This window comes from Canis lupus, chromosome 6 (assembly GCF_011100685.1).
Source record: "Canis lupus familiaris isolate Mischka breed German Shepherd chromosome 6, alternate assembly UU_Cfam_GSD_1.0, whole genome shotgun sequence".
Classification (NCBI taxonomy): Eukaryota; Metazoa; Chordata; class Mammalia; order Carnivora; family Canidae; genus Canis; species Canis lupus.
In genome coordinates this window covers 24,011,310-24,037,817 of record NC_049227.1, presented here as the reverse complement: position 1 = coordinate 24,037,817, position 26,508 = coordinate 24,011,310, and the positions used below count along the sequence as shown (strand labels likewise).

The 26,508-nt window shown below is 36.7% G+C and overlaps 1 protein-coding gene across 6 annotated transcripts in view; it reads left to right on the top strand.

Moving 5' to 3' along the window:
* Nucleotides 1-26,508, top strand: part of LOC479816 (ATP-binding cassette sub-family A member 3-like) — a 195,459-nt gene that overhangs the window by 46,736 nt on the left and 122,215 nt on the right. For 5 of the 6 annotated variants that reach the window (XR_005360838.1, XR_005360837.1, XR_005360836.1 and 2 more), the window contains 7 exons: nt 3,049-3,165; nt 4,004-4,121; nt 8,075-8,248; nt 10,156-10,337; nt 14,385-14,519; nt 17,200-17,262; nt 21,894-22,011. Coding sequence is in view for 1 of the 6 variants with exons in the window: in XM_038540129.1 (XP_038396057.1) it covers nt 3,049-3,165; nt 4,004-4,121; nt 8,075-8,248; nt 10,156-10,337; nt 14,385-14,519; nt 21,894-22,011 (844 nt within the window). In the remaining 5 variants the exon portion in view is untranslated. The remainder of the gene's footprint in view (nt 1-3,048; nt 3,166-4,003; nt 4,122-8,074; nt 8,249-10,155; nt 10,338-14,384; nt 14,520-17,199; nt 17,263-21,893; nt 22,012-26,508) is intronic. The other variant, XM_038540129.1, reaches the window with a different exon arrangement.

Genomic DNA, 26,508 nt, shown 5'->3' with positions numbered 1-26,508 from the left:
CCTTGTAGACAATGTGTATTTTTCCCCACTCTGGTTGCTTTCAAGATTTTCCTTTTGGTCTTTAATTCTCAACAGTTTGAATATGCTTTGTGTAATGTTTTACATTTTACAAAATGTATAAACCCAGAATAAAGTATTCAAAAAGTGTAGGACAATATCAAATAGCATAACACATACATAATTTACATCCCAGTAGCAGGAAATATAAAAAAAGGAGAATGAATATTGATGCCACTTATCAGTTTTTCAAGCTGGCAGAATTTCAGAGAGAAACTTTTCTCTTGGAAGCAGCAGGAAGAGAAAATCTGAAGGAATGTAAGGAGATAGAATGTGTCACTAGAGAAATTGAAGTAACAAGAATAAGAATTTCAAGGACAGTGCAACTCCTGGCTAAATTAACATAAAACCCTACATCTTAGGCCTTCACCTTGATATCTGTTACCCTAAATAACATGTGTGGGTTTCAACAAAAAATTATTAAACATACCAAAAATTAAGAGAAAGCATAGTCTAAAGAGGCAAATCAATTATCAGAACCTGACACAGGTATGACATAGATGTTGGAAATATCAGATACGGAATTTTAAATTACTATAATTAATCATTTAAAGGCACTAAGGAAAAGGTAGATGTGCCCAGGATCCTCAAGACAGCCCCTAATTTCTGAAAATCTATAGAAGGACTCATGGGACTTAATTAAGCATTAATTATATGCTCACAGCTAGGAAATAAACATAGCTGGCTCATAACAGGATATGACACAGGCAAAACCTGGAGGAATTCACCTGCAGGCTTCTTCAGTTAACCTCACAAGAGGCCACGCAGAGCCCACTCTTGCCCCAGCAATGAAAATCCAGCAGTATGTTTGTGATGTTTGTGGCCAGGGAAGTCATCAGATTTAGCACCTAATGTTTTGAAGGGGGCTGGTTAGGTAGACACCCTTTGCCTATCATATACCAAAATTCCACACTCCTGGAAAGCAGATATTCAGCATAAACCATAGTGTTTGTACAAACAGTTTTAGCACAGTCACTTACCCTTATCATTTAGGGAAACTTTTGTGGGGTTTTTTTGTTTTTTTGTTTTTATAATAAATTTCTTTTTTATTGGTGTTCAATTTGCCAACATACAGAATAACACCCAGTGCTCATCCCGTCAAGTGCCCCCCTCAGTGCCCGTCACCCATTCACCCCCACCCCCCGACCTCCTCCCCTTCCACCACCCCCAGTTCGTTTCCCAGAGTTAGGAGTCTTTATGTTCTGTCTCCCTTTCTGATATTTCCCACACACTTCTTCTCCCTTCCCTTATATTCCCTTTCACTATTATTTATATTCCCCAAATGAATGAGACCATATAATGTTTGTCCTTCTCCGATTGACTTATTTCACTCAGCATAATACCCTCCAGTTCCATCCACGTTGAAGCGAATGGTGGGTATTTGTCATTTCTAATGGCTGAGTAATATTCCATTGTATATATAAACCACATCTTCTTTATCCATTCATCTTTCGATGGACACCGAGGCTCCTTCCACAGTTTGGCTATTGTGGACATTGCTGCTAGAAACATCGGGGTGCAGGTGTCCCGGCGTTTCGTTGCATCTGTATCTTTGGGGTAAATCCCCAATCGTAGGGCAGGTCTATTTTTAACTCTTTGAGGAACCTCCACACAGGTTTCCAGAGTGGCTGCACCAGTTCACATTCCCACCAACAGTGTAAGAGAATTCCTTTTCTCTGCATCCTCTCCAACATTTGTGGTTTCCTGCCTTGTTAATGTTCCCCATTCTCACTGGTGTGAGGTGGTATCTCATGGTGGTTTTGATTTGTATTTAGGGAAAGTTTTGTATCAGTGTAGGGAACAGTTTACTAGCCATGATACCATACACCAGCCAAGGGCCAACTTGCAAACATGCCTTTATTTTTTAAATTAATTTGCTGTTTTATGTAAATTCAATTAATTAACATATAGAGTATTTATCATTTTCAGATAGAGAGTTTAGTGATTCATCAATTGCATATAACACTCAGTGCTCATTACATGTATTTCTTTTTTTTTTTTTTCATTACATGTATTTCTAAGAATAGTAGTCAGGGCCTGCTTTTTGAACTCCTCTGCACAGTAGGTAACATACAAGATCAGATAGGTAAAGTTATCAGAGAGATCAAAACTATACGGAGTCAAAATAGAATATCTAGACATAAAATATCTAGACATGCTAACAAAAATGAAAAATGCTTTTGACGGGCTCATCACTAGACTTGAGGAAAGAATCACAGAATTGAATATAAGACAGTTGAAGTTATATGAACTGAAATGCAAAGACAAAACAAAATGTAAAAACCCAGAATAAAGTATTCAAGAAGTGTAGGACAATATCAAATAGCATAACACATACATAATTTAAATCCCCCCCCCCAAAAAAAGGAGATAAGAGAATAGAGCCAAAGAAATAATGGCAGAGAATTTTTCAAAATTAATGATAGACATCAAAATTACAGATCTAAGAAGCTCAAGGAACACAAAGCAGGAAAAAATACCACACACACACATACACATACACACACAAAGCATATTCAAACTGTTGAGAATTAAAGACCAAAAAGAAAATCTTGAAAGCAACCAGAGTGAGGAAAAAGACACATTGTCTACAAGGAACAAGCCTAAGAAGTATAATCGGCTTCTAACGTACAATTGGATTAAAAAAAAAATAGACACATCTCTCTCATACTCCCAGAAGTAGAGTATAATAGAAAAGAGAACTTAAGATTTTGAAGGTTAATTTTAGATATTTTCCTTTTTGGTCTAATACTAGGTGTAGTAATGAAGAAAGATCTCTGAACTCAGGAGAAATATTTTAATGCCAGCATTGCCCTAAATGCATATTATTGAACAGCACAGTTTCTGAGCCATGATTTTTCTCATTCATAACATGGAGATGATATTAACCATTTACCTAGTTTTTCATGGGAATTTAAATAGAAAAAATGTATGTAAGTGGTATGAATTTTTGATACATGTAATATTTGACTTGTGTTGATTTTCCTATAGGAATACCAGCTTATAATTGGACTTCAAAACTGGATCATCTGGGCTGCCTATTTCTTCACATTCTTCTTTTTTTATATCATTATTATCTCTTTGATATGTGTTTTATTCTCTGCCAAGGCAAGTATCTCATTTCATGCTGTCCAGTAGAAATACCACAAGTCACATATGTAATACTGGAAGGTTTTTTAGTGGCCAGTAGAAAATTTTAAAACTATAAAGAACAGGTGAAATTATGTTAATGATATTTTAAATTTAGCCTAATATGAACAAATTATTAATTGAACATAGAACCAATTTTAAAATTAAGAGTTTTACATTATTTTTATTTTATTTTATCTTATTTTATTTATTTGAGAGAACGAGAGGGAGAACATGAGCAGAGTGAAGGGGCAGACGGAGAAACAGACTCGCCACTGAGCAGTGATGCCAGGATCGTGACCCAAGTCAAAGGCAGATGCTTAACCAACTGAGCCACCCAGGCACCCCTGATCCTTTTTGTACTGTGTATAAAACATGCACTCTAGTGTATGTTTTATATTTACAGCATATCTGAATTCATACACTATATTTTCATCAGAAATACTTGATCTGTATTAAACGCTGCCTTCATTTTTTAATCTAAAGAGAAATAAATGAAAAAAAATTAAGTCACACTTGCTACATTTTAAGTGTTTGTTAGCTACATGTGTTTAATAACTTCTGTGTTAGACATCTTCTAGTTGATTGCAGCCTTACCCTAGTTATTTCTGCTGTGGAAAGTCAGAGGCTGCTATATATCTGAGAAAAAACATAAACCTTTATGTAAAAAATAAATTACTTAGTTAATTTTCCATCTCTTTGAGTTTCAATCACTGAGTAGTGATCTATCTCATTAGGGCTATCATTTTCTCTTTCTTCTCTTATGTGATAGTATTTATGGTGTACCTTACATGATGTCATAATTGTTTTCTTGTAGATTTTCAGTGAGCCAATCTTTCGCTTCAGTGACAGTAGTTTCATCTTTGTCTTTCTTATGTGTTATGCCATTGCTTCAATATTCTTTGCATTTATGGTTAGCACATTCTTCAATAAAGGTAAGTCTAAAACTCACCCTGTAACAGATTTTTGGGGTGTTTATTAAATTCCACTGTAATTAATATATAGTGTTAAATATATTAGTTTCAAGTGTACAATATAGTGATTCAACAATTTTGTACATTACTCAGTGCTCATCACAATGAGTGTGCTCTTAATCCCCTTCACCTGTTTCACCTATCCCTTCAAAAAGTTAAAAAACTACCCTGCAATTCAGTAATCACAGTACTGGGGGTATCTATCCCCAAATACAAAAACACTAATTCAAAAGGATACATGCATCCCTATGTTCATAGCATTATTTACAATAGCCAAAATGTGGAAGCAGCCCAGATGTCCATCAGTTGATAAACAAATAGAGAAGGTGTGGTGTATGAATATACAATGGAATATTATTCAGCCATAAAAAAGAATGAAGTCCTGCCATTTACAAGATGTGGATGAGGCTAGAGAGTATTATGCTAAAAATAAGTAAGTCAGAGAAAGACATATGCCATATGATTTCACTCATATGTGAATTTAAGAAACAAAACAAATGAGAAAAAGGAAAAAGGTGGAGATAAACCAAGAAACATACTCTTACTTATGGAGAACAAACTGAATGTGACCAAAGAGGAGATGATCGTAGGGCAGGTATATTTTTAACTGTTTGAGGAACCTCCACACAGTTTTCCAGAGTGGCTGCACCAGTTCACATTCCCACCAACAGTGTAAGAGGGTTCCCTTTTCTCCGCATCCTCTCCAACATTTGTTGTTTCCTGCCTTGTTAATTTTCCCCATTCTCACTGGTGTGAGGTGGTATCTCATTGTGGTTTTGATTTGTATTTCCCTGATGGCCAACGAAAGATGAATGGATAAAGAAGATGTGGTTTATGTATACAATGGAATATTACTCAGCTATTAGAAATGACAAATACCCACCATTTGCTTCAACGTGGATGGAACTGGACGGTATTATGCTGAGTGAAGTAAGCCAGTCGGTGAAGGACAAACATTATATGTTCTCATTCATTTGGGGAATATAAATAATAGTGAAAGGGAATATAAGGGAAGGGAGAAGAATTGTGTGGGAAATATCAAAAAGGGAGACAGAACGTAAAGACTGCTAACTCTGGGAAAGGAACTAGGGGTGGTGGAAGGGGAGAAGGGCGGGGGGTGGGAGTGAATGGGTGACGGGCACTGGGGGTTATTCTGTATGTTAGTAAATTGAACACCAATAAAAAATAAATTAAAAAAACAAGAAAAAAAAAACAGAGGAGATGAATAGAGAGATGGGGGAAATAGGGAATGGTACCCTTATCATTATGAAAAAAATAAAAAGATAAATTAAAAAGATAAATAAATAAACAAACAATCACTGTCATATTCACTATAACATTATTCACAATGGCCAAGACATGGAAGCAACCTAAATGTCCTTCATCAGGTGAATGGTTTAAAAAAATGTATATAATACAAAGAGATTTTTTTCTGCCTTATAAAAGAAGGAGATTCTGCCATTTGTAAAAACAGAAACCTAGAGGCCATTGTTAAGTGAAACAAGCAAGATACAGGAAAACAATACTATATGATATATACATATATATATATATATATATATATATATATATATATATACACACACACACAGCCAGCCTAGAATGGTGGTTGCCAGGAAGTTGGGGAAAAGGGAAGCAAGGAGGTATTAGTCAAAGGGTAATAGTGTTAGAGTTTCATTATGCAAGATGAATAAGTGCCTTAAACATCTACAACATAGTGCCTAGTTAACAGTACAGTACTGTACACTTAAAAAGCTTGCTAAGAGGTACCTTTTAGGTTAAGTATTCACATCTCTGACTTGTTTCATTTAGTAGTTCCATCCATGTCATTGTATATAGCAAGATTTCATTCTTTTTGATAGCTAAAAAGAAATAATAAGGAGGACAGAGGGAGAGAAAAAGAGAGCAGATGGAAACTTTGGGAGGTGATAGGTATGTTTATAGCATAGATTGTGATGTATTCACAAGTATTCACAGGTGTACATACCTACCTCCAAACTCATCAAATTGTTTACATTAAGCATGTACAGCTCTTTATATGTCAGTAATATCTCAATAAAGTGATTGAAAGAAAGAAAAAGATAGTTTATATCATTGTAATTTAATGTGAGTGTCTTTTTAAGTTTGTCTTATTTATTTTTTTGTTTCAAGATTTTATTTAAATTCTAGTTAGTTATCATATAGTATAATACTGGTTTCAGGAGTGGAATTTGGTGAGTCATCACTTCCACATAACACCCCATGCTCATTACAGCAACTGCCCTCCTTAATACCCACCAACCATTTAGCCAATCCCCCCACCTCCCTCCATCAACCCTCATTTGTTCTCTGTAGTTAAGAGTCTCTTATGGTTTACCTCTCTCTCTTTTTCTTTCCCCTTTCGCCCATGTTCATCTGTTTTGTTTCTTAATTCCACACGAGTGAAGTCATATGGTATTTGTCTCTCTCTGACTTGTTTCATTTAGTAGTTCCATCCATGTCATTGTATATAGCAAGATTTCATTCTTTTTGATAGCTAAGTACTATTCCACTATATATTGTTGATAGTGCTGCTATAAACATCAGGGTGCATGAGTCATGCCTAGGAGTGCAATTGCTGGGTTTTAGGATAGTTCTATTTTTAACTTTTTGAGGAACCTTCATACTTTTGTCCAGAGTGGCCGTACCAGTTTGCAATCCCAGTGTAAAAGGGTTCCCCCTTTCTCCATATACTTGCCAATATCTGTTGCTTCCATTGTCGTTAATTTTAGCCATTCTGACAGATGTGAGGTGGTATCTCATCATAGCTTTGATTTGTATTTCCCTGAATCTGAGTGATGTTGAGCATCTTTTTATGTGTCTGTTGGCCATCTGGGTGTCTTCTTTGGAAAAAGGTCTATTCTTGTCTTTTGCCCATTTCTTAACTGGATTATTTGTTTTTTGGGTGTTGGGTTTGATAAGGTCTTTATATATTTTGGATGCTAACCCTTTATCAGATAATGTCATTTGCAAATGTCTTCTCCCATTCCATAGGTTGCCTTTTAGTTTTAATTGATTGTTTCCTTCAACAAGCTTTTTATCTTGAAGTCCCAAAAGTTCATTTTTGCTTTTGTTTCCCTTCCTCCAGCAACATGTCTAGTAAGAAGGTGCTACGGCCAAGATGGAAGAGGTTACTGGCTGTGTTTTCCTCCAGGATTTTTATAGTTTCCTGTCTCACATTGAGGTCTTTCATCCATTTTGAATTTATTTTTGTGTATGGCATAAGAAAGTGGTCCAGTTTCATTCTTCTGCATGTGGCTGTCTAGTGTTCCCAGCACCATTTGTTGAAAAGACTTTTTTCCATTGGATGTTCATCCCTACTTTATCGAAGATTAGTTGACCATGATTTGAGTGTTTTTACTTTCTTCCTTGGTGCTGATTTTATGTCGTCTCAATGATAATCCTAACAAGAATTCTTTTTCTAGTCTATAGATCCCATGCTTATGGACATAACCACATCTAACTCTCAGTAGTTGTTATCTATTTATTCAACTATTCTTTATTTTAGGCATCATGATTTTGATTGGAAGCATGTGTTTAAAACTTCATAAAGAACTTTATATTCTACCCAATACTTCAAACTCTGGGAACACTAATAATTATTAATAATTAATAATAAATAATAATGGTATACATTTATAATTTCTTAAGCCAAGTGCTCAAGAGTAAATCTTTGTTTAAATGACTAAATATTCTATACATTAACTGTTAGTTAATTCATTTTTAACACATATTCAGGGAGTATATACTGTGTGCCGGACATCAGTGATAGAAGGGTGAAAAAGAAAGACAAATATCCTTCCCTCATAGAGCTTACTACCCTATACTGTAGTAGAAAAAGTTATTCATTATTTTGCATAAGCTTTAAGCTGACCTTATAATTTCCTTATTTGCAGTCCATTTGGCTGCTTCTGCTGGAAGTCTCCTATATTTTGCCGCTTTCTTTCCATTTAATACCATTATTAAACACTATGGACACATGACCCTCACCCAGAAAGTGACTGTCTGTCTCAGCTCAAATGTTGCATTGGCACTGGGAATTAGTCGTCTGCTCAAATTGGAATTAAAACGTAAGTGTTTGCCATGCAAATCTTGCCTTTGCTGTTCGATTCTTGAAAGGTGGAATTGAGGCAGCATGGGTGGGACAGTGGGTAAGGAAGTAAGAAAATCTTATACAAATTATTTATCCCTAGATTTGTTTATTTATTGTTAAAGACAGTTATGTGAACTAAAAAAAAAAAAAAATCAAAGGAGTGAAAAATTAGAAGTTCCCATCTCTCCACAAGAAGCCTCTGTTAGTCTTATCTACAGACCTTGTTCTTTAAAAAAAAAAAAAAAAAAAAAAGATTTTATTTATTTATTCATGAGAGACACAGAGAGAAGCAGAGACATAGGGAGAGGGAGAAGCAGGCTCCATGCAGGGAGCCCAACGTGGGACTCCATCCCGAGTCTCCAGGATCACACCCCGGGCTGAAGGTGGCGCTAAACCACTGAGCCACCCGGGCTGCCCCTGTCCTTGTTCTTTATTCTTGTCACTTTGCTTTCTACTTGAACTTTAGGATGACTTTGTCAAAATTTATGAAAAATCTTACTGGGATTTAGTGGGAATTTCATTGTACTTATTGATTAATGAAGATGATTGAGGACTTAATTTTTTCACCTGTGAACAAAATCCTGTGCCAGTCAGAAGAATATACATATGATTTCTATATGGATACTTGCATTATTCTTTCTTTATATATGGAACATTAAAATTTTCACTAGAATTTATCTAGATGTGGGGTTTTCATTGGCTTAATCTGCAATAGGATGTATACATTTTGGTTTTCTAATTGAATTATTTTTTATTGGATTAGTTTATTGTATTTAGTTATTGCTTCTTTTCTATATTATTCCTATATAGGTAGGAGGATTTCTCACGGTACAGCAGACTTCATAAAACTTGCATTCTACCTCTTTTGTTGTTGTTTCTAATTTTCTGTTCACTGCCTCTCAAAATTGCTTTCATTTTGATGATTTTTAATACTACTAAATATTTTTTTCTTAAATGGTTACCTTATTATAGCTTTTTCAAAGATACAGTGCTGATGAATATCCTTCTTATGGTGCTGGTCTATAGGAAAGGGAGGCTGAAGCTGAAGAAAAGACAAGTTTCATTGACCATATTCATGAAATGTCTTTTTTGGAGTTCACTGCAAGCCCCCATGCTTTTTAGTTGTGCTACACTCTGTCCAGAAATAGAAGAAATAGAACAAAGGATTACCTTTTTTTGATGACTTTCTTTTTCTCTTCTATCAGAACTTTTCTTTCTTCTTCCTTTCTTTCTTCCTTTCTTCCTTTCTTTCTTTCTTTCTTTCTTTCTTTCTTTCTTTCTTTCTTTCTTTCTTTCTTCGTCTCTTTAAGAGAGTGCACACATGTGTGAGCAGAGGAAGAGGAGCAGAAAGAGAGAGAAAGAGAATCTCAAGCAGGCTCATCATTGGGCACAGAGCCTGACGCAGTGCTCGATCTCATGACCCTGAGATCATTACCTGGGCCAAAATCAAGAGTTGAGACACTTAACCAACTGAGCCACCAGGTGTCCCAGAACTCTATTTAAGCAAAACATCTTTTTCTTCTGCTTTGTAGTCAGCATTCATCTCTAGTGCTATTGAATATTTTTCCAGATTTATGTATTCTGATGGTAGTTTAAATGTGAATTTAGGATGAGGGGATAGAAAAATAGGATCTAATAGGCTCACTTTTTTCATTATTTTTGTTTCATTCACTGACCTCGTCTTAGTAATTCTTATTTATTTTTGTAGATTGTGAAGTTAGATGGAAAGAACCCATTGTTATTACATATTTCATCATTTTCTTAGATGACTTAAATAATAAAGGTATTAACATATAGGTAATTTACAGTGACAGGATTTAAACTATCAATCTTTTTTCTTTGCTATTTCACAGAGTCATCTATAGTATCTCCTTTTTGTTTCAGAAATTGGTGTTAGATGGGATAACATTTGGAGACCAGTCAACCTTGAGGATAACCTCATATTTGGCTATATTTTGTTAATGCTTTTACTTGATGCTTTCTTATATGGCCTTGTGACCTGGTATATGGAAACCATCTTTCCAGGGCAGTGTGGTGTGCCCCAACCATGGTACTTTTTTCTTTTGGTGAGTACTAATGCTGGTGTTACTGGAGAAAGCCATAGTCCTTATGAACCTATTTCATGTAATATTTATAGTCCAATCAAAAGGTCCGGTAGAATCATTTTTTTGTGTATACCAGCCATATGAAAATGCTAGCCATTTCTTGATCTCTTAAAGCCTTCCACATGTCCAAATGTACAGTCTGTGGATAAGACACCATACATTAAGAACTATGAGTAATAGAACTCTTCTTCAGCCACATGGTACATAGTGGATTAGATTGGAGAATAAAGAAATCTGAAAGTCTGCAAAAGTTGTTCCCAGCTAAATAATATATGATGATTTCTTAGATCCTAGTGAGTAAAGGATTGGGTATTTTCCATATCTGTGTTCTTACCACCTGTTTCCTTTCAAGGATTAGACCAGTTTACGTACAGTAGGAGAATTTCTGCATCTTGCCCTCTATACTCGTGCCATTATTGAATAATATGTAGTACAAAAATAGTATTCTTAGTGTGATAAAATGCACTGGCTGTAACTTCATTGTTGAGTAATTCCATTTTGTCCTTACTTCTGAACACTAACATTTCTTTTTTTTCCCATTTATACCTTGTCTTTTATTTACATTTTTTTTATTTAAATTCAATTTGCCAGCATATAGTATAACACCCAGTGCTATTCCATCAAGTACACTCAGTACCTGTCACCCAGTTACCCCATCCCCCACCCAGTTCCCCTTCCGCAACCCTTTGTTTGTTTCCCAGAGTTAGGAGTCTCTCATGGTTTGAGGGGAACTGCGTGGGAAAAATTAGAGAGGGAGACAAACCATGAACACTAACATTTCAAAACGATTTTTGCTTCTAAATTCTAGAGATATAAATCATACATAATTTTGCTGCAAACATCAATTGCTGAAGGTATGCAAGAGCCACATAGTAAACCAAGCCAGAGTGTTTTCAAGTTTTTGTAGTACCTCTTTTCTTTTTTCACATTAAAATTTTTAATTAAGATGAAAGTCATGTAAGTTAAAATTAACCACTTTGAAGTGAAAAAAGCAGTGGAATTTAGTACATTTACAATGTACTTGCACATATCTAGTTCCAAAATATTTTTATTACCCAAAAATAAAATTGTATACCCATTAAGAAGTCACATCCCATTTTCCCTACCCAAGACTGTAGCAATCACTAATCAGCTTTCTTTTTCTATGAACTCATATCCTGGATGTTTCATATAAATAGAATTATGCAATGTGTGACCATTTGGGTCCGGCTTCTTTCACTTAATATAATGTTTTTGAAGTTTACATTAATATATGTCAGCAACTCACTCTTGGGTTGCTGAATAATATTCCATTGTATGTATATAGAACAATTCCTTTATCAACCTGTAGTTAGAAATGTAGGGCATCTTTTAGATGTTTGAATAGTGCTGCTGTGAATATTTGTCTATAAGTATTTGCTTGAATACCTGTTTCAGTTCTTTTGGGAATATACGTAGAAGTATAATTGCTAGTACTTAGGATAATTCTTTGTTTCGTGTTTTCAGGAACCACTAAACTATTTTCTGCAATAGCTGCACCATTTGTACTTTCCCACAACCAATGTACTAGGGTTCCAATTTCTGCACAGCCTCACAAACCCTTGTTATTCTCTTTTCCCTTTATTATAGCCATTCTTGTGGGATAAAGTGGTATCTCGTGGTTTTGATTAGCATTTCCCTAATAACTAATCATTTTGAGATATTTTCATGGGCTTGCTTTTTGGCCATTGAACATGTTACTTACAGAAATGTCTATTCAAGGTCTGTGACTTTTTTAACTGGCTTATCTTTTTTATATATTCTGGACAGTAGAGCCTTATCAGGTACATGATTTATATATATTTTCTTTCATTCTGTGGATTTTCTTCTCACTCTCTTCTTAGTACTCTTTCATGGACAATAATTTTTTACTTTGATTAAAACCAATTTAAAAATCGTTTTATCGGTTGTGAATTTTGTGTCACATCTAAGGAGGTATTGCCAAATCCAAAGTCATCAAAATTTACCCTTGTGTCTTCTTCTAGGAATTTGATGGTTAAAAAAAAAGAATTTGATGGTTTTATCTGTTAAATTTAAATCTGATCAATTTTAAGTTGATGTTTATATAGTATGAAGTAAGGATTCAACTTTATTCTTTTGGTTGTGGATATCCTTTTGTCCTAAAACCGTTCTTTGAGAAGACTGTTCTTTATCCATTGAGTGGTCTTAACACCCCTGTTGAAAATCAGTTGGCCATAGATGTATAGTTTCATTTTTGGATCCTCGATTTTATTCCATTGGCCCATATGTCTGTCCTTATGTCAGTACCACACTGTTTGATTACTATAGTTTTATAATAGATTTTGAAATCTGAAAGTGTAAGTCATCCAGCTTTTCTCTTCTTTTTCAAGATTGTTTTGGCTATTATGGAGCCCTGGACGTTCCATAAGAACTTGAGAATCAGTTTTTCTATATCTGTAAAAGTGAATATTTATAGGAATTACTGTGAATCTGTTGATTACTTTAAGTAGTATTGCCATATTAAATATGTTGTCTTTCACAGGGTTTGGAATTTATTTGGAAGGGTCAGAGAGAGGTAAAATGAGACAGGAAAGGAAGGCAGCCAGAAAAGAGTATGTCTGCACTGTTTATCCCTGGAACCCAGTGATGCAGGGAGCTCTGGGAATCAGTGCAGAGAACACAGTGATGATCTCAGAATCACCCCTCCCCTAAAAATTGTCTTTCAGTCCATGAACTATCTTTTTCTCTTTTAACTTTCCATTTATTGTCTTCATTAAATTCTTTCATTGAGGTTTTATAGTCTCAGTGTGTGTCATTCGCCATTCTGGTTAATTTTATTCCTAAGTATTTTACTCTTTTGGATGCTATTGTAAATAGAACTGTTAGAATAGAGTTTTCTTTTTGGATTGTTCATAGCTGGTATACACAAACACAACTGGTGTATACATATTGATCTTGTACCCTGCATCTTTGCTGAATTTGTCTGTTAGCTCTCATAGTGTGTGTAGGGGAGGATTCTCTGGGCACCTTAAATTGTAGTATCATGATATCTTCAAATACAGTTTTCCTCTCTTTTTCCAATTTGAATGTCTTTTATTTCTTTTTCTTGCCTTATTGTTCTGGCTAATATCCCAGGACAGTGGTTAATAGCAAGGATGAAAACAGGTATCCTTGTCTTATCCCTGATTTTAGAAGAAAAGCTTTAAGTCTTTCACTCTTGAGTCTGATATTAGCTGTGGGTTTTTTCACAAATTCCCTAATGAATTTCAAGAAACTATTCCTAGTTTTCCAATTGTCTTTATCATGAGACACTTTGTCAGATGCTTTATTTGCATCAGTTGAAATAATTGTATGTTTTCTTTCCCATTGGCTCTGTTAATGTGATATATTTCATTGATTGGTTTTTGTATGTTGAAGTACCCTGCATTCCTGGGATAACTCCCACTTTGTTATGATGAATATTCCTTTTGATATGCTATTAGGTTTAATTTATGAGTATTTTTTGAAGATTTTTAAATCTGTATTAGTAAGGGATATTGGCCTGTGGTTTCTTTCCTTGTGATATCTTTGCCTAACTTTGGCATTTGCTTTTCAAGTAATGCTGAGTTCATAGAATGAGTTAGGATGTGTTCCTTTCTCTTAAGCTTTTTGGACAGCTTGGAGAATAATTGTTGCTCTTGTTTAAATGTTAGGTACCAGTAAAGACATCTGGTCCTGGACTTTTCTTTGTAGGCAGGTTTTTTTCTTTAAAGATTTTATTTATTTATTCATGATAGACGTAAGAGAGAGAGACAGAGACATAGGGAGAAGCAGGATCCCCATAGGGAGCCCAATATGGGACTTGATCCTAGGACCCTGGGATCATGCCCTGAGCCGAAGGCAGATGCTTAACCACTGAGCCATCCAGGTACCCCTGTAGGCATATTTTGATTACTAAGTCAGTCGCTTTATTCATTATAGATCTGTTCAGATGGAATGCTTTGGTTCTGAAAGTTCATCTTGGTAATTTCATTTTGGCTTTCTTTGTAGCGCTCATACTGGCTTGGTGAAACAAAAATTAGAGAGAAAAAAGAAGTGAAAAATTGTGGACAAACTCCAAACAAGCATTTTGAGGCTGAACCTACTAGTTTGGTGGCAGGTATCCAGATCAAACATTTACACAAGGTATTTGTTTCAAATGTCTCTTTCTCCTGCTAAGACTGAAAGCCATATACTATACCCTGGGTTTGTAACTGGCCATTTCTAGAAAACACTTAAGATGCTTAATTAAGAGTCATAATCAATATAGTTCTAATTTAAGAGAGACATTCATAGAACATATAAATATAGATATATCCTTACAGCATAGTATTTACTCCATTCATCATGCTTACTTCTACTCTTTCCTGATAGGCTTAGAACAAGTGATATTTGAATTTTGTAATAAATTCTGTGAAGAAAATAAACTTGATGATACAATAATAACATTTGAGTGTGAGTGGAGGGGATGACACTAAATGTAGTTAAAAGGAAATTTCTCCAAAGAGATGACCTTTGAGCTGAAACCTGAAGAATGAGAGCTAACTATTTGAAAAGCTAAGTAAGAGAAGAATACCATAAGTAGACAAATAGCAAATTCAAAGACCCTGAGGTGAGAAAGATGTTCATGTGTTTGAGGAACAAAAAGAAAACCAATATATTTAGAGGTAAAAGAATGATAGTAAATGGCTTCATTGGGAAGCCATTGATTGGTTTAAAGCACTGGAGGAGTATTATGTATGTGTTTTAATGATCATTTTGACTACAATATGGAAAACAAGGTGTTGAAGAATGGGGACTTGAGAAGAAAAGTGGGAAAAAGAAGACTGGATGGTATTTTTGATAAGACTTGGATAAGGGTTGTGAAAGTGTACATAAGAGAAACAGATCTAAAAGATTTCCAACAGAACTGAGAATACTGGGGGATAGTGGACATTGAAGGAAGAGGAGGAAACTAGAATAATTCCTAGAATGACAAGCTAGAGTAGGATATTAAAAACAGTAAGTCTGTTATTTACCAAGTTGTAGTCGATTTTTTTAAATAAATGTTTTTTCATTTGCTGCATGCCCTTAGGACAACTCCTAAATATTTTATGTGATTATTGTTTTGTTTTTTAATTTTCACGGCTTTTCTTGTTTCACTGGGGAGTGTGTCTGTGGAGTTCTTCATGCTGATTTCCCGAAAGTAAAACTCTGTCATCTATTTTTATGGAATTACTTTTCTTAAATTTGTTGAGAACGTTTTCACTTAGTTTAATGATGAATATTGATCTGTTGCTTTCATTTTTTGTAAGGCATTTTTCTAGTTTTGATATTGGAATAATGCTAACCTCATAGAATGCGTTGGGAAGTATTTCCTCTTTACTTTTCCAGAAGAGCTTTTGTACAATTTGTATTATTTAGTTTGCAGTTACTTGGGGATTTTCCAGAGATCTTTCTGGTACTAATTTCTAATCTAATTCTGATTCTGGTAAGAGAAGATACTTTGTATGACATGAATCCTTTAGATTTATTGATTCTTGTTTTATAGCTCAGTCAGTCATCTGTCTAAATACATGTTATATACATACTTGAAAATAATGTGTAATCTGCTGTTGGTTCTTAGAGTAATACCTAAATGTTAGTTAAGTTAGTTGGTAATTTATTAAGTATTCTTTTTTTAAGATTTATTTATTTATTCATTCAGAGAGAGCAAGAGAGAGGCAGAGACACAGGCAGAGGGAGAAGCAGGCTCCATGCAGGAAGCCCGATGTGGGACTCGATCCGGGGTCTCCAGGATCACCCCCCCCCCCCCCCCCCGCGCTGCAGGCGGCGCTAAACCGCTGCGCCATTGGGACTGCCCTTATTAAGTATTCTATATCCTTTAATGATTCTACACATTCTAACAATTATTGAGAGAAAAGTATTGAAGTCCTTAAAAATAACCACATTTTTCCTATTTTTCTCTGTAGCTCTTTGGCCTTATATTTTTCACTCTGTTATTGGGTGCACAAACATTTAGGAAAATTATGTGTTCTTGAAAAGTTGATCTCTTTATCATTATAAAATGATACACTTTATCCTTGGCAATGTTCTTCTCTTAAACGTACTTTTACTAATGTTATGGTAGCCACACACCACTTTTTTGTTGTTGTTGAATTCTATTTTATTGTAATAGCACACAATTTACAAGGTATCAGTTTTATTCCAATTCAGATAGTAAATTCAAACAGTTTTCTGGATGTTTCTATAATTTATCATATTTGAAAAAAGCAATATCAGCTAGGCAATACCCATTTGTTTTTTAAACCACTCTATTGAAGTTTTAAGATACAAGAAGCCGAGTTCCAATCCAAGATGGCAATGTAGGTAGATCCTGAACTCATCTTCTCCACAGACACAACAAATCTATACCTATTTATAGAGCATTTCCACCGGAAGAACTGAGAACTGCCTGAACAGCTTCTGCAAACAAGAGAGAGAACACATAGAAAATAACAAGCAAGATAAAGACCATTCCTTTAAGTTTAGAAGAAGTAGCTGACATAGAAAACTTAAAAAAGAGCCACTCGGGGGAGACTACAAAAACTGAAATTAAAACTATGCTAGAGAGAATCAACAGTAGATTAACAGATGCAGAGGCATGGATCGGTGATCAGGAAGATGGTAATGGAAAGCACCCAAGCTAAACAGCAAAAAGAATTTTTTTAAATGAAGATCAGTTAAGGTATCTCTTGGACAACATCAAGTGAACAAACACTCACATATAGAGATCCCAGAAGAAGAGAAAAACATAGAGGTAAAACACTTATTTGAAGAAATAATAACTGAAAACTTTCCTAACCAGGGGAAAGAAACACAGACTCAAGTTCAAGAAACAGAGAATTCCAAACAAGATGAACTCAAGAAGGTCTGTACCATGGTACACAAAATTAAAATATCAGAGATTACATAATCCAGACTTCAAGCTATATTACAAAGCTGTAGTGATCAAACAGTACAGTACTGGCATGAAAATAGATACGTAGTTCAATAGAACAGAACAGAAAACCCAGAAATGAACCCACAACTATATGGTCAGTTAATCTTTGACAAAGCAGGAAGGAATATCCAATGGGTGAGGGAGGGAACACCTGGGTGGCTCAGTCAGTTGAGCATCTATCTGCCTTTGGCTCAGGTCATGTTACTAGGGTCCTGGGATTGAGCCCCACCTGAGGCTCCATGCTCAGCAGGAGGCCTGCTTCTCCCTCTTCTCCCTGCTTGTGCTCTTTCTCACTATCTCTGTTGCTGTCTCTTTCTCTCAAATAAATTAAATCTTTAAAGAGAAAAAAAAGAATACCCAATAGGAAAAAACAATCTTTTTAACAAGTGGTGTCAGGAAAACTGGTCAGCTATATGCAAAAGAATGAAACTGGACCACTGTCTTACACCATACACAAAAATAAACTCAAAATGCATTGGAGACTTAAATGTAAGACAGGAAACTACAAAAATCCCAGAGAAGGGGCACCTGGGTGGCTCATTCGGTTAAGTGTCCACCTCTTGGTTTCAGCTCAGGTCATGATCTCAGAATTGTGAGATTGAGCCCCTGGTCAGGCTCCATGGAGCCTGCTTAAGATTCTCTCTCTCTCTCCCTCTAGCCCTCCCCCTACCCAGCTCATGAACTGTGCTCAGTCTCTCTCCAAAATAAAATTTTTTTTTCTAGAAAATACCACTGGCAATAAGGTCTCTGGCATGGCTGTAGCAACATCTTTCCTGAGGCTTTATCCTTTATTTGTTTGTTTGTTTGTTTGTTTTTAATTGTTTCTACCTCTATATCTTTTTAAAAATTCAGTTAGCTGACATAAAGTAAATACTTAGTTTCAGATGTAGTGTGCAGTGATTTATTAGTGGCATATAACACCCAATGCTCATCACATCACATGCCCTCCTTATGCCTATCACCAAATTATCCCACCCCCCCACCTACTTCCCCTCTGTCCACCCTTAATTTGTTTCCTATAGTAAAGAGTCTTCCATGGTTTTTCTCCCTCTCTGATGACTTCCCATTCTGTTTTCCCTCCCTTACCCTATGATCCTCTGCAATGTCTCTTATATTCCACAAATCATATGGTAATTGTCTTTCTCTGATTGACTTACTTCACTCAGCACCCTCCAGTTCCATCCACATCAATTTAAATAGTAAGTGTTCATCCTTTCTGATGGTTGAGTAACATTCCATTGTATATATTACCATATCTTCTTTGTCCATTCGTCTGTTGATGGACATCTTGGCTCTTTCCACAATTTGGCTATTGTGGACATTGCTGCTGTGAACATTGGGGTGCAGATGTTCCATTATTTCACTACATCTGTATCTTTGGGGTAAATACCTAGTGGTGCAATTGCTGAGTCATAGGGTCGCTCTATTTTTAACTTCTTGAGGAGCCTCCATAGTACTTTTCCAGAGTGGCTGTACCAGCTTACACCAACAATATAAGAAAGTTCCCCTTTTTCCACATCCTCTCCAATATTTGTTTTTTCCTGTCTTATTAATTTTAGCCATTCTAGCTGGTGTGAGGTGGTATTTCATTGTGGTTTTGATTTGTATTTCCTTGATGCCAAGTGATAGCATTTTTTCATGTGCATGTTGGCCATATGTAGGTCTTCTTTGGAGAAATGTCTCTTAGTGTCTTCTGCCCATTTCTTTACTGGATTGTTTTTTGGGTGTGGAGTTTGATAAGTTTTTTATAGATCTTGGATACTACCCTTTACCTGATATTTCATTTGCAAATATCTTCTCCCATTTTGTAAGTTGCCTTTTAGTTTTGTTGACTGTTTCCTTTGCTGTTCTACTGCTATATCTTTAACTACTTTTTTCTTTTGCAGTGTCTAACCTGCATTTGTCAATATTTCATCAAGTGTATTTTCATTTTAGAAATTACAGTTTTCATTGCCATGAGCTGTTTTTAAAATATCTTCCATATCATAGCTTTTTCAAAATATGACATACACTTAGAATAATCATTTTAATGTGTTTGCTTATTTTAACATGTGTGTCAGTTTGGGGCTGATTTTAATTGATTTATATTTTCATTACAGGTCAAATTTTCCTACTTCAAATTTTTCGGGTTCTGGGTATTTTTATTTTCTATGAAAACTCTTGATCTTTGTTTTCAGAAGAATTAAGTTACTCTGAAATAGTTTGATACTTTCATTTCTGCATTGCTTAGTCCACAGGTAATTATTCTCCACTATTGATTCAGTCAGCCCCTTCTTGTAATCTACCCAATGCCCTATGAATCTTGAAATTTTCTAGTCTGGCTAGGGAATAGGCACCCTTTCTGGCCCTAGATGAATGCCAGCAGCTGTTCCCTCTCACTTTTAAATGGTTCTTTGTAGTTTCCTCGCATGCTTATGTTGATCAGTTCTTACCAGAATACTCTAGGAAGTCTCACTTTAGTACTCCAGGTTACTTTCACCTCAGTAGACTCTGAGCTCCCTATCTTCAACTCCAGTAGGTTGCTTGGCTGTGCCTGAGTTACTGTCTCTGTTCCATGGCTTTGACACTATCTAGGTAAGCTGGGGTAATTGTAGGGCCGACCTTGTTTTCCAACTCTTAGGAATCACTATCATTAGTTACCTAATGTCCATTATAAACATTTATTTTACACGTTATACTATCACACCTCTCATTTTTTAGGCTCTTTGTTTTATTCATAATGTTGATCATAATCTATAATTATTATTACATTCCTATACTTTTTTTCTTAACTTCCTTTACAAAGGCTTCATTGAGGTGGGGCTATGCATAACTGATTCCTAGATATAACTCTATCATATAACACAATGCCTGATAATTTAGTAAATAGTTATTGAATAAAGAATGGTCACCCCTGGCCTAAATTAACTAATTGGACTTGGTGACTTATTGCATATAGTAGTTAGTAACAATGAGAAGTGCAGGATTAAATGTATATTTCTGTTTTGTACATCTAAGTGAATATTGGAATCATTTTCTAACAGGGAGTACAGCTGAGAAGCATATTTTCATGGGATGATGATGAGCAGAGTTTTAGATATATTGAATTTGAGATTTTTATAAGTATTTAAATTTATGTTTCTGGTAGACTTTTGAAAATGCAGAGCTATAGCTTTGGGGAGACATAGTGATGAAGCAGATTGTAGTATTATCAGCATGGGAGAAAATTTGTTTTCTAGGGCAGTTGTTTTCAACTAGGGTTGATTGTGTCCCCTCAGAGAACATCTGACAACATGTGGAGATATTTTAATTGTCACAACTAAGATAGAGAGAGATGAAGAGTGCTAATGGCATCTAGAAGGTAGCGGCCAGAGAAGCTGCTAAACATGCTACTGAGGCACAGGAAACCCCTCCAAAACAAAGTGTCAGTAGTGCTACTGTTGAAAAACCCATGCCTAGGGATAGTTTGTAGATGTACTATTCTGTATTTTCTCTTGTCAGTTTGGCAACATTACTACCAACTTTTCTATGATTTCTCCTGCATTGCAAAAGAAAACCCATTAACTATATTCCCTCAAATTCCCTCCTCTATTTGGTTTCTAGTTAGGATTTGCCAATAGGAGGCACTTACAGACAGACACATAAGCAGATTTTAGATTTATCTAGGTGAGTTCTTGGGAACCAAGGGCTTTCTAATTTCAGAATGAAGCAGTAGGAGTATTCAAGAAAAGAAACCTTTTAGAAGCATTGTCTTATATGTCCTATAAAAGATTGGATAAATATTTTAGGCTCCATGGGCCACATACAGTGTCTATCTCATATTCTTTTTCTTTTTTAATAAGCCTTGAAGAGTATAAAAAACCATTCTTAGTTCATTGGCCATACAAAAACATATAATGGGCCATATTTGATTTTTCCAACTCCTCCTTAGAATCTCAAGAATTACCAGGCCTGTTATTGTGAATCACCAAACTTCTAGCTAAAATCATAGCATCAATTATTCTGATCATTGATTACAACTTTTATGAGATTTTCTAGCTCTTACCACAATTAAATAACCCCATAATTACTATATTATACTCTTCATACATAGAATGTAGAGAGGTCTCTGTTTTCCTTACCAAATATGGATCCCACTGTGTCTTCACACCTATTTTGCCTAATGTACAAACTCAGTGCACCTACAAATTTTGCTCCTCATTCACATTATCTTTTTTCACAAGTTACATAGTATGTTTCTCCTTTTTTTAAATTTTTTTTGTTGACATATCATTTACACATAGCATTACATTAGTTTCAGGTGGACAACATAGTGATTCAACAAGTCTGTATGTTGTACTGTGCCCACCACAAGCATAGCTACTATCTGTCACCCTACAGTGCTATTACAGTACCATTGACCATATTCTCTGTGCTGTACCTTTCATCCCCATGACTTGTTATTGGATAACTGGAAACCTGTACCTCCTACCTTCACCTGTTTTATAATGTTGTTTCTTCTAAGGATAGAGTATATGAATGTTTTGTCTTTCATAAATGATGGTGATAGATACCAAGTTATTCTTTCTTTTATCTCACAGGAATTTGGTGACAAAGTAGTAGTAAACAACATGTCCTTGAATTTATTTAAGGGGCAAATCACTATTCTTCTAGGGCAAAATGGGGCAGGAAAAACCACAATCTTGTCTCTTCTCACAGGTATGTATTCAGCTGTTTACAGCAGAAGTCAGCTTCCTTCTAATACTTCAAACCAATCAGCACCTTGTGATATTGTGTGTATTGTCGTTTCAGTGTGGCAATTTTTATTACACTTTAACTATTTACAACCAGAGTGCTCTTAGTAATGTAATACATTCATTTATTCAGTAAAAATATTTATATAATTTTTTCATAGGAATTGGTAATACAGTGGTGATTACAGCATTGTTACACTCAATTTTGTATACTGGTGGAGATATAGAAAAGAAACTTGAAACTTAACATCATAAGTCGGAAAGGAGATGTTATGTGTGGGGTGCTATTCAACTAAGAGAATGGCACATAACCTATTTTGAGGGTGAGAAAAAGGACCGTGTCATCAAATCTGAGACAAATAGGATGTATGAAGGCCTGCGAATGGATTATAAGCAAAGACTAGGAGACTTGAAAGCAGGGAACTGACTAGATCAGAGGTGGAATTTGAATAATAGCAAAAGATAAAACTAGAGGAATCTTCAAAAGGTCAAATCATGAAAGGTTTGGGGGAAACCATCCTATGAAGATTAGAATTTATGCTGACTGCAATGAGAAGCCATGGAAGAATATTTTATGTAGGTTTATATATTAGACACACTGCATTCACCAGAAATGAAGAATGGACAAGGAATACTAGGGACAATTAGGATAGTGAATCCCTAGTTGTGTGTGAGGTTAGCATAAGTTCTCAAGGCTGGAGCAGAGCTGAGCTTAGTAGTTGTGATATAATAGCTTCTCCTTTGAAACTGAAATAATGCCCAAACTAGCTCAGGAAGGTAGATACTACCCACATTATCTGCTGTTTTATCTATTTGAACTGATTTTGTCTTAAGTCTCAGTTAAAAGCCTTCTAAGCAATATGACTACCTAGGTAGTATCACAAGATTATGATTTGAGTTATTAAGTTCATGATAATATATGGATTATGTATAGTTGATATGCTTTACATAAATTATCTTGGAACACACCCCATCTTCTGCGTGTTATCTGAGAACACATACAATGCACTTTTCCATCTGCATGTGCTCTTTCTCTCAATGGGAGTGCCTGGACTACCTCTCCACCTATTGAAATCCTATTCATACACCAAGATGGAGATCAGAAACAACCATTGGGAGCAAATTGTCAGAGGTTGTAGTTCCAAGTTCTGGTCCCTTCATAGACAAGGACAAGCACAAAATGTCAGAACTAATTTTGCCAGAACTCTGGAAATACACAAAGACCTACAGCAATTAAATAAGACTAAAGGAAGATAGAGGCAACTTAGAAACAGGACGTAAGAGTGACATTCAGCAATATGGTGGACTTGGAAGCTCCAGGCCTTCATCCCCACTGAGACACTAAGTTAGCAACAATATACAGACAAAAATACTTATTTAAAAACTCCAAAAGTCATTTTGGATGTTGCAGCTTGCAAATGAATGCATGGCCAATACCAAAAAGGGTAGGAAGTTTATGGCATTTTCTCACCCCAACCCTTCCCCAAACATGGCATGGCACAATCAGGAGGAAATGTCCCAATTCCAAGCTCCTCCCGTGGGACAGAAAGGAAAGACTAGAACTTATATGCAATGCTCTGGCTTGTCTAGGGGCTGCCCAAAGGACTGGTTTCTGTCTTGTCTAATGGAGCACTAATGGAAGTGGCAACATGGTATAGACGCCAGGTTGGAAGTCCTAGAAAAACCGAGGCAGGAGGAGGGGCAAGATGGCAGAAGGGTCCCCAAATCACCTGTCCCCACCAAATTACCTAGATAACCTTCAAATCATCCTGAAAATCTACGAATTCGGCCTGAGATTTAAAGAGAGAAGAGCTGGAATGCTACAGTGAGGAGAGTTCACACTTCTATCAAGGTAGGAAGATGGGGAAAAAGAAATAAAGAAACAAAAGGCATCCAAGGGGGAGGGGCCCCGTGAGGAGCCGGGCTGATGCCGGGGCGAGTGTCCGCAGGACAGGAGAGCCCTGTCCCGGAAAAGCAGGAGCTGCACCAACCTTCCCGGGCGGAAAGGGGCTCGCAGGGAGTTGGAGCAGGACCCAGGAGGGCGGGGATGCCCTCAGGCTCCCTGGGACACTAACAGACACCTGCGTCCAGGGGAGAGTGCGCCGAGCTCCCTAAAGGGCTGCAGCGCACACGGCTAGACCCAGGAGCAGCTCGGATGGGCTCAGGCGGCAGCTCCGCGAAGAGGCGGCTGCGCGGCCGGGAGCCCGAATCCAACAGCGCAGACCGGGTGTACAGGGCACCGGGACACAGCCCAAGATCCGGCCTCCTCCCGGGAGAGGCAAGGACACTCCTGCCAGGAGCTGAGCAGATCAGCGGCCCTGCCCCGGAGCCTCCAGGCCCCTGCAGACAGATAGCTCCGGAGTTACTGCAGGAGCTGAATCCAGGTTTCCAGAGCTGCCACAGCCACTGGGGTTGTTCCTCCGGGGGCCTCACGGGGTAAACAACCCCCACTGATCCCTGCACCAGGCAGGGGGCAGAGCAGCTCCACCAAGTGCTAACACCTGAAAAATCAGCACGACAGGTCCCTCCCCCAGAAGACCAGCTAGACGGACAAGTTCCAGGGGAAGTCAAGGGACTTAAAGTACACAGAATCAGGAGACACTCCCCCGTATTTTTTTTTTTCTATTCGATTTCTGATTGCTTCCCCCACGCTTTTTTCCCCTTTCTTTCTTTTTCTTTCTTTTTCTTCTTTTTTCCTATTTTTCTTCCTTTTCTCTTTTTTCTTTTTCTCTTTTCTTTCCTTCTTTCTCTCTTTTTTTCTCCTTTTCCCAATACAACTTGTTTTTGGCCACTCTGCACTGAGCAAAATGACTAGAAGGAAAACCTCACCTCAAAAGAAAGAATCAGAAACAGTCCTCTCTCCCACAGAGTTACAAAATCTGGATTACAATTCAATGTCAGAAAGCCAATTCAGAAGCACTAGTATACAGCTACTGGTGGCTCTAGAAAAAAGCATAAAGCTTGCAAATTCCAAAGATAAAGAGAAGATCCTTAAAGCAGCAAGAGACAAGAAATCCCTGACTTTTATGGGGAGGAGTATTAGGGTAACAGCAGACCTCTCCACAGAGACCTGGCAGGCCAGAAAGGGCTGGCAGGATATATTCAGGGTCCTAAATGAGAAGAACATGCAACCAAGAATACTTTATCCAGCAAGGCTCTCATTCAAAATGGAAGGAGAGATAAAGAGCTTCCAAGACAGGCAGGAACTGAAAGAATATGTGACCTCCAAACCAGCTCTGCAAGAAATTGTAAGGGGGATTCTTAAATTCCCCTTTAAGAAGTCCAGTGGAACAATCCACAAAAACAAGGCCTGAATACATATCATGATGACACTAAACTCATATATTTCAAGAGTAACTCTGAACGTGAACGGGCTTAATGACCCCATCAAAAGGCTCAGGGTTTCAGACTGGATAAAAAAGCAGGACCCATCTATTTGCTGTCTACAAGAGACTCATTTTAGACAGAAGGACACCTACAGCCTGAAAATAAAAGGTTGGAGAACCATTTACCATTCAAATGGTCCTCAAAAGAAAGCAGGGGTAGCCATCCTTATATCAGATAAACTAAAATTTACCCCGAAGACTGTAGTGAGAGATGAAGAGGGACACTATCTCATACTTAAAGGATCTATCCAACAAGAGGACTTAACAATCCTCAATATATATGCCCCGAATGTGGGAGCTGCCAAATATTTAAACCAATTAATAACCAAAGTGAAGAAATACTTAGATAATAATACACTTATACTTGGTGACTTCAATCTAGCTCTTTCTACCCTCGATAGGTCTTCTAAGCACAACATCTCCAAAGAAACAAGAGCTTTAAATGATACACTGGACCAGATGGATTTCACAGATATCTACAGAACTTTACATCCAAACTCAACTGAATACACATTCTTCTCAAGTGCACATGGAACTTTCTCCAGAATAGACCACATGCTGGGTCACAAATCTGGTTTGCACCGATACCAAAAGATTGGGATCGTCCCCTGCATATGCTCAGACCATAATACCTTGAAATTAGAACTAAATCACAACAAGAAGTTTGGAAGGACCTCAAACACGTGGAGGTTAAGGACAATCCTGCTAAAAGATGAAAGGGTCAACCAGGAAATTAAGGAAGAATTAAAAAGATTCATGGAAACTAATGAGAATGAAGATACAACCATACAAAATCTTTGGGATGCAGCAAAAGCAGTCCTAAGGGGGAAATACATCGCAATACAAGCATCCATTCAAAAACTGGAAAGAACTCAAATACAAAAGCTAACCTTGCACCTAAAGGAGCTAGAGAAAAAACAGCAGATGGACCCTACACCCAGCAGAAGAAGAGAGTTAATTAAAATTCGAGCAGAAGTCAACGAAATCGAGACCAGAAGAACTGTGGAACAGATCAACAGAACCAGGAGTTTGTTCCTTGAAAGAATTAATAAGATAGATAAACCATTAGGCAACCT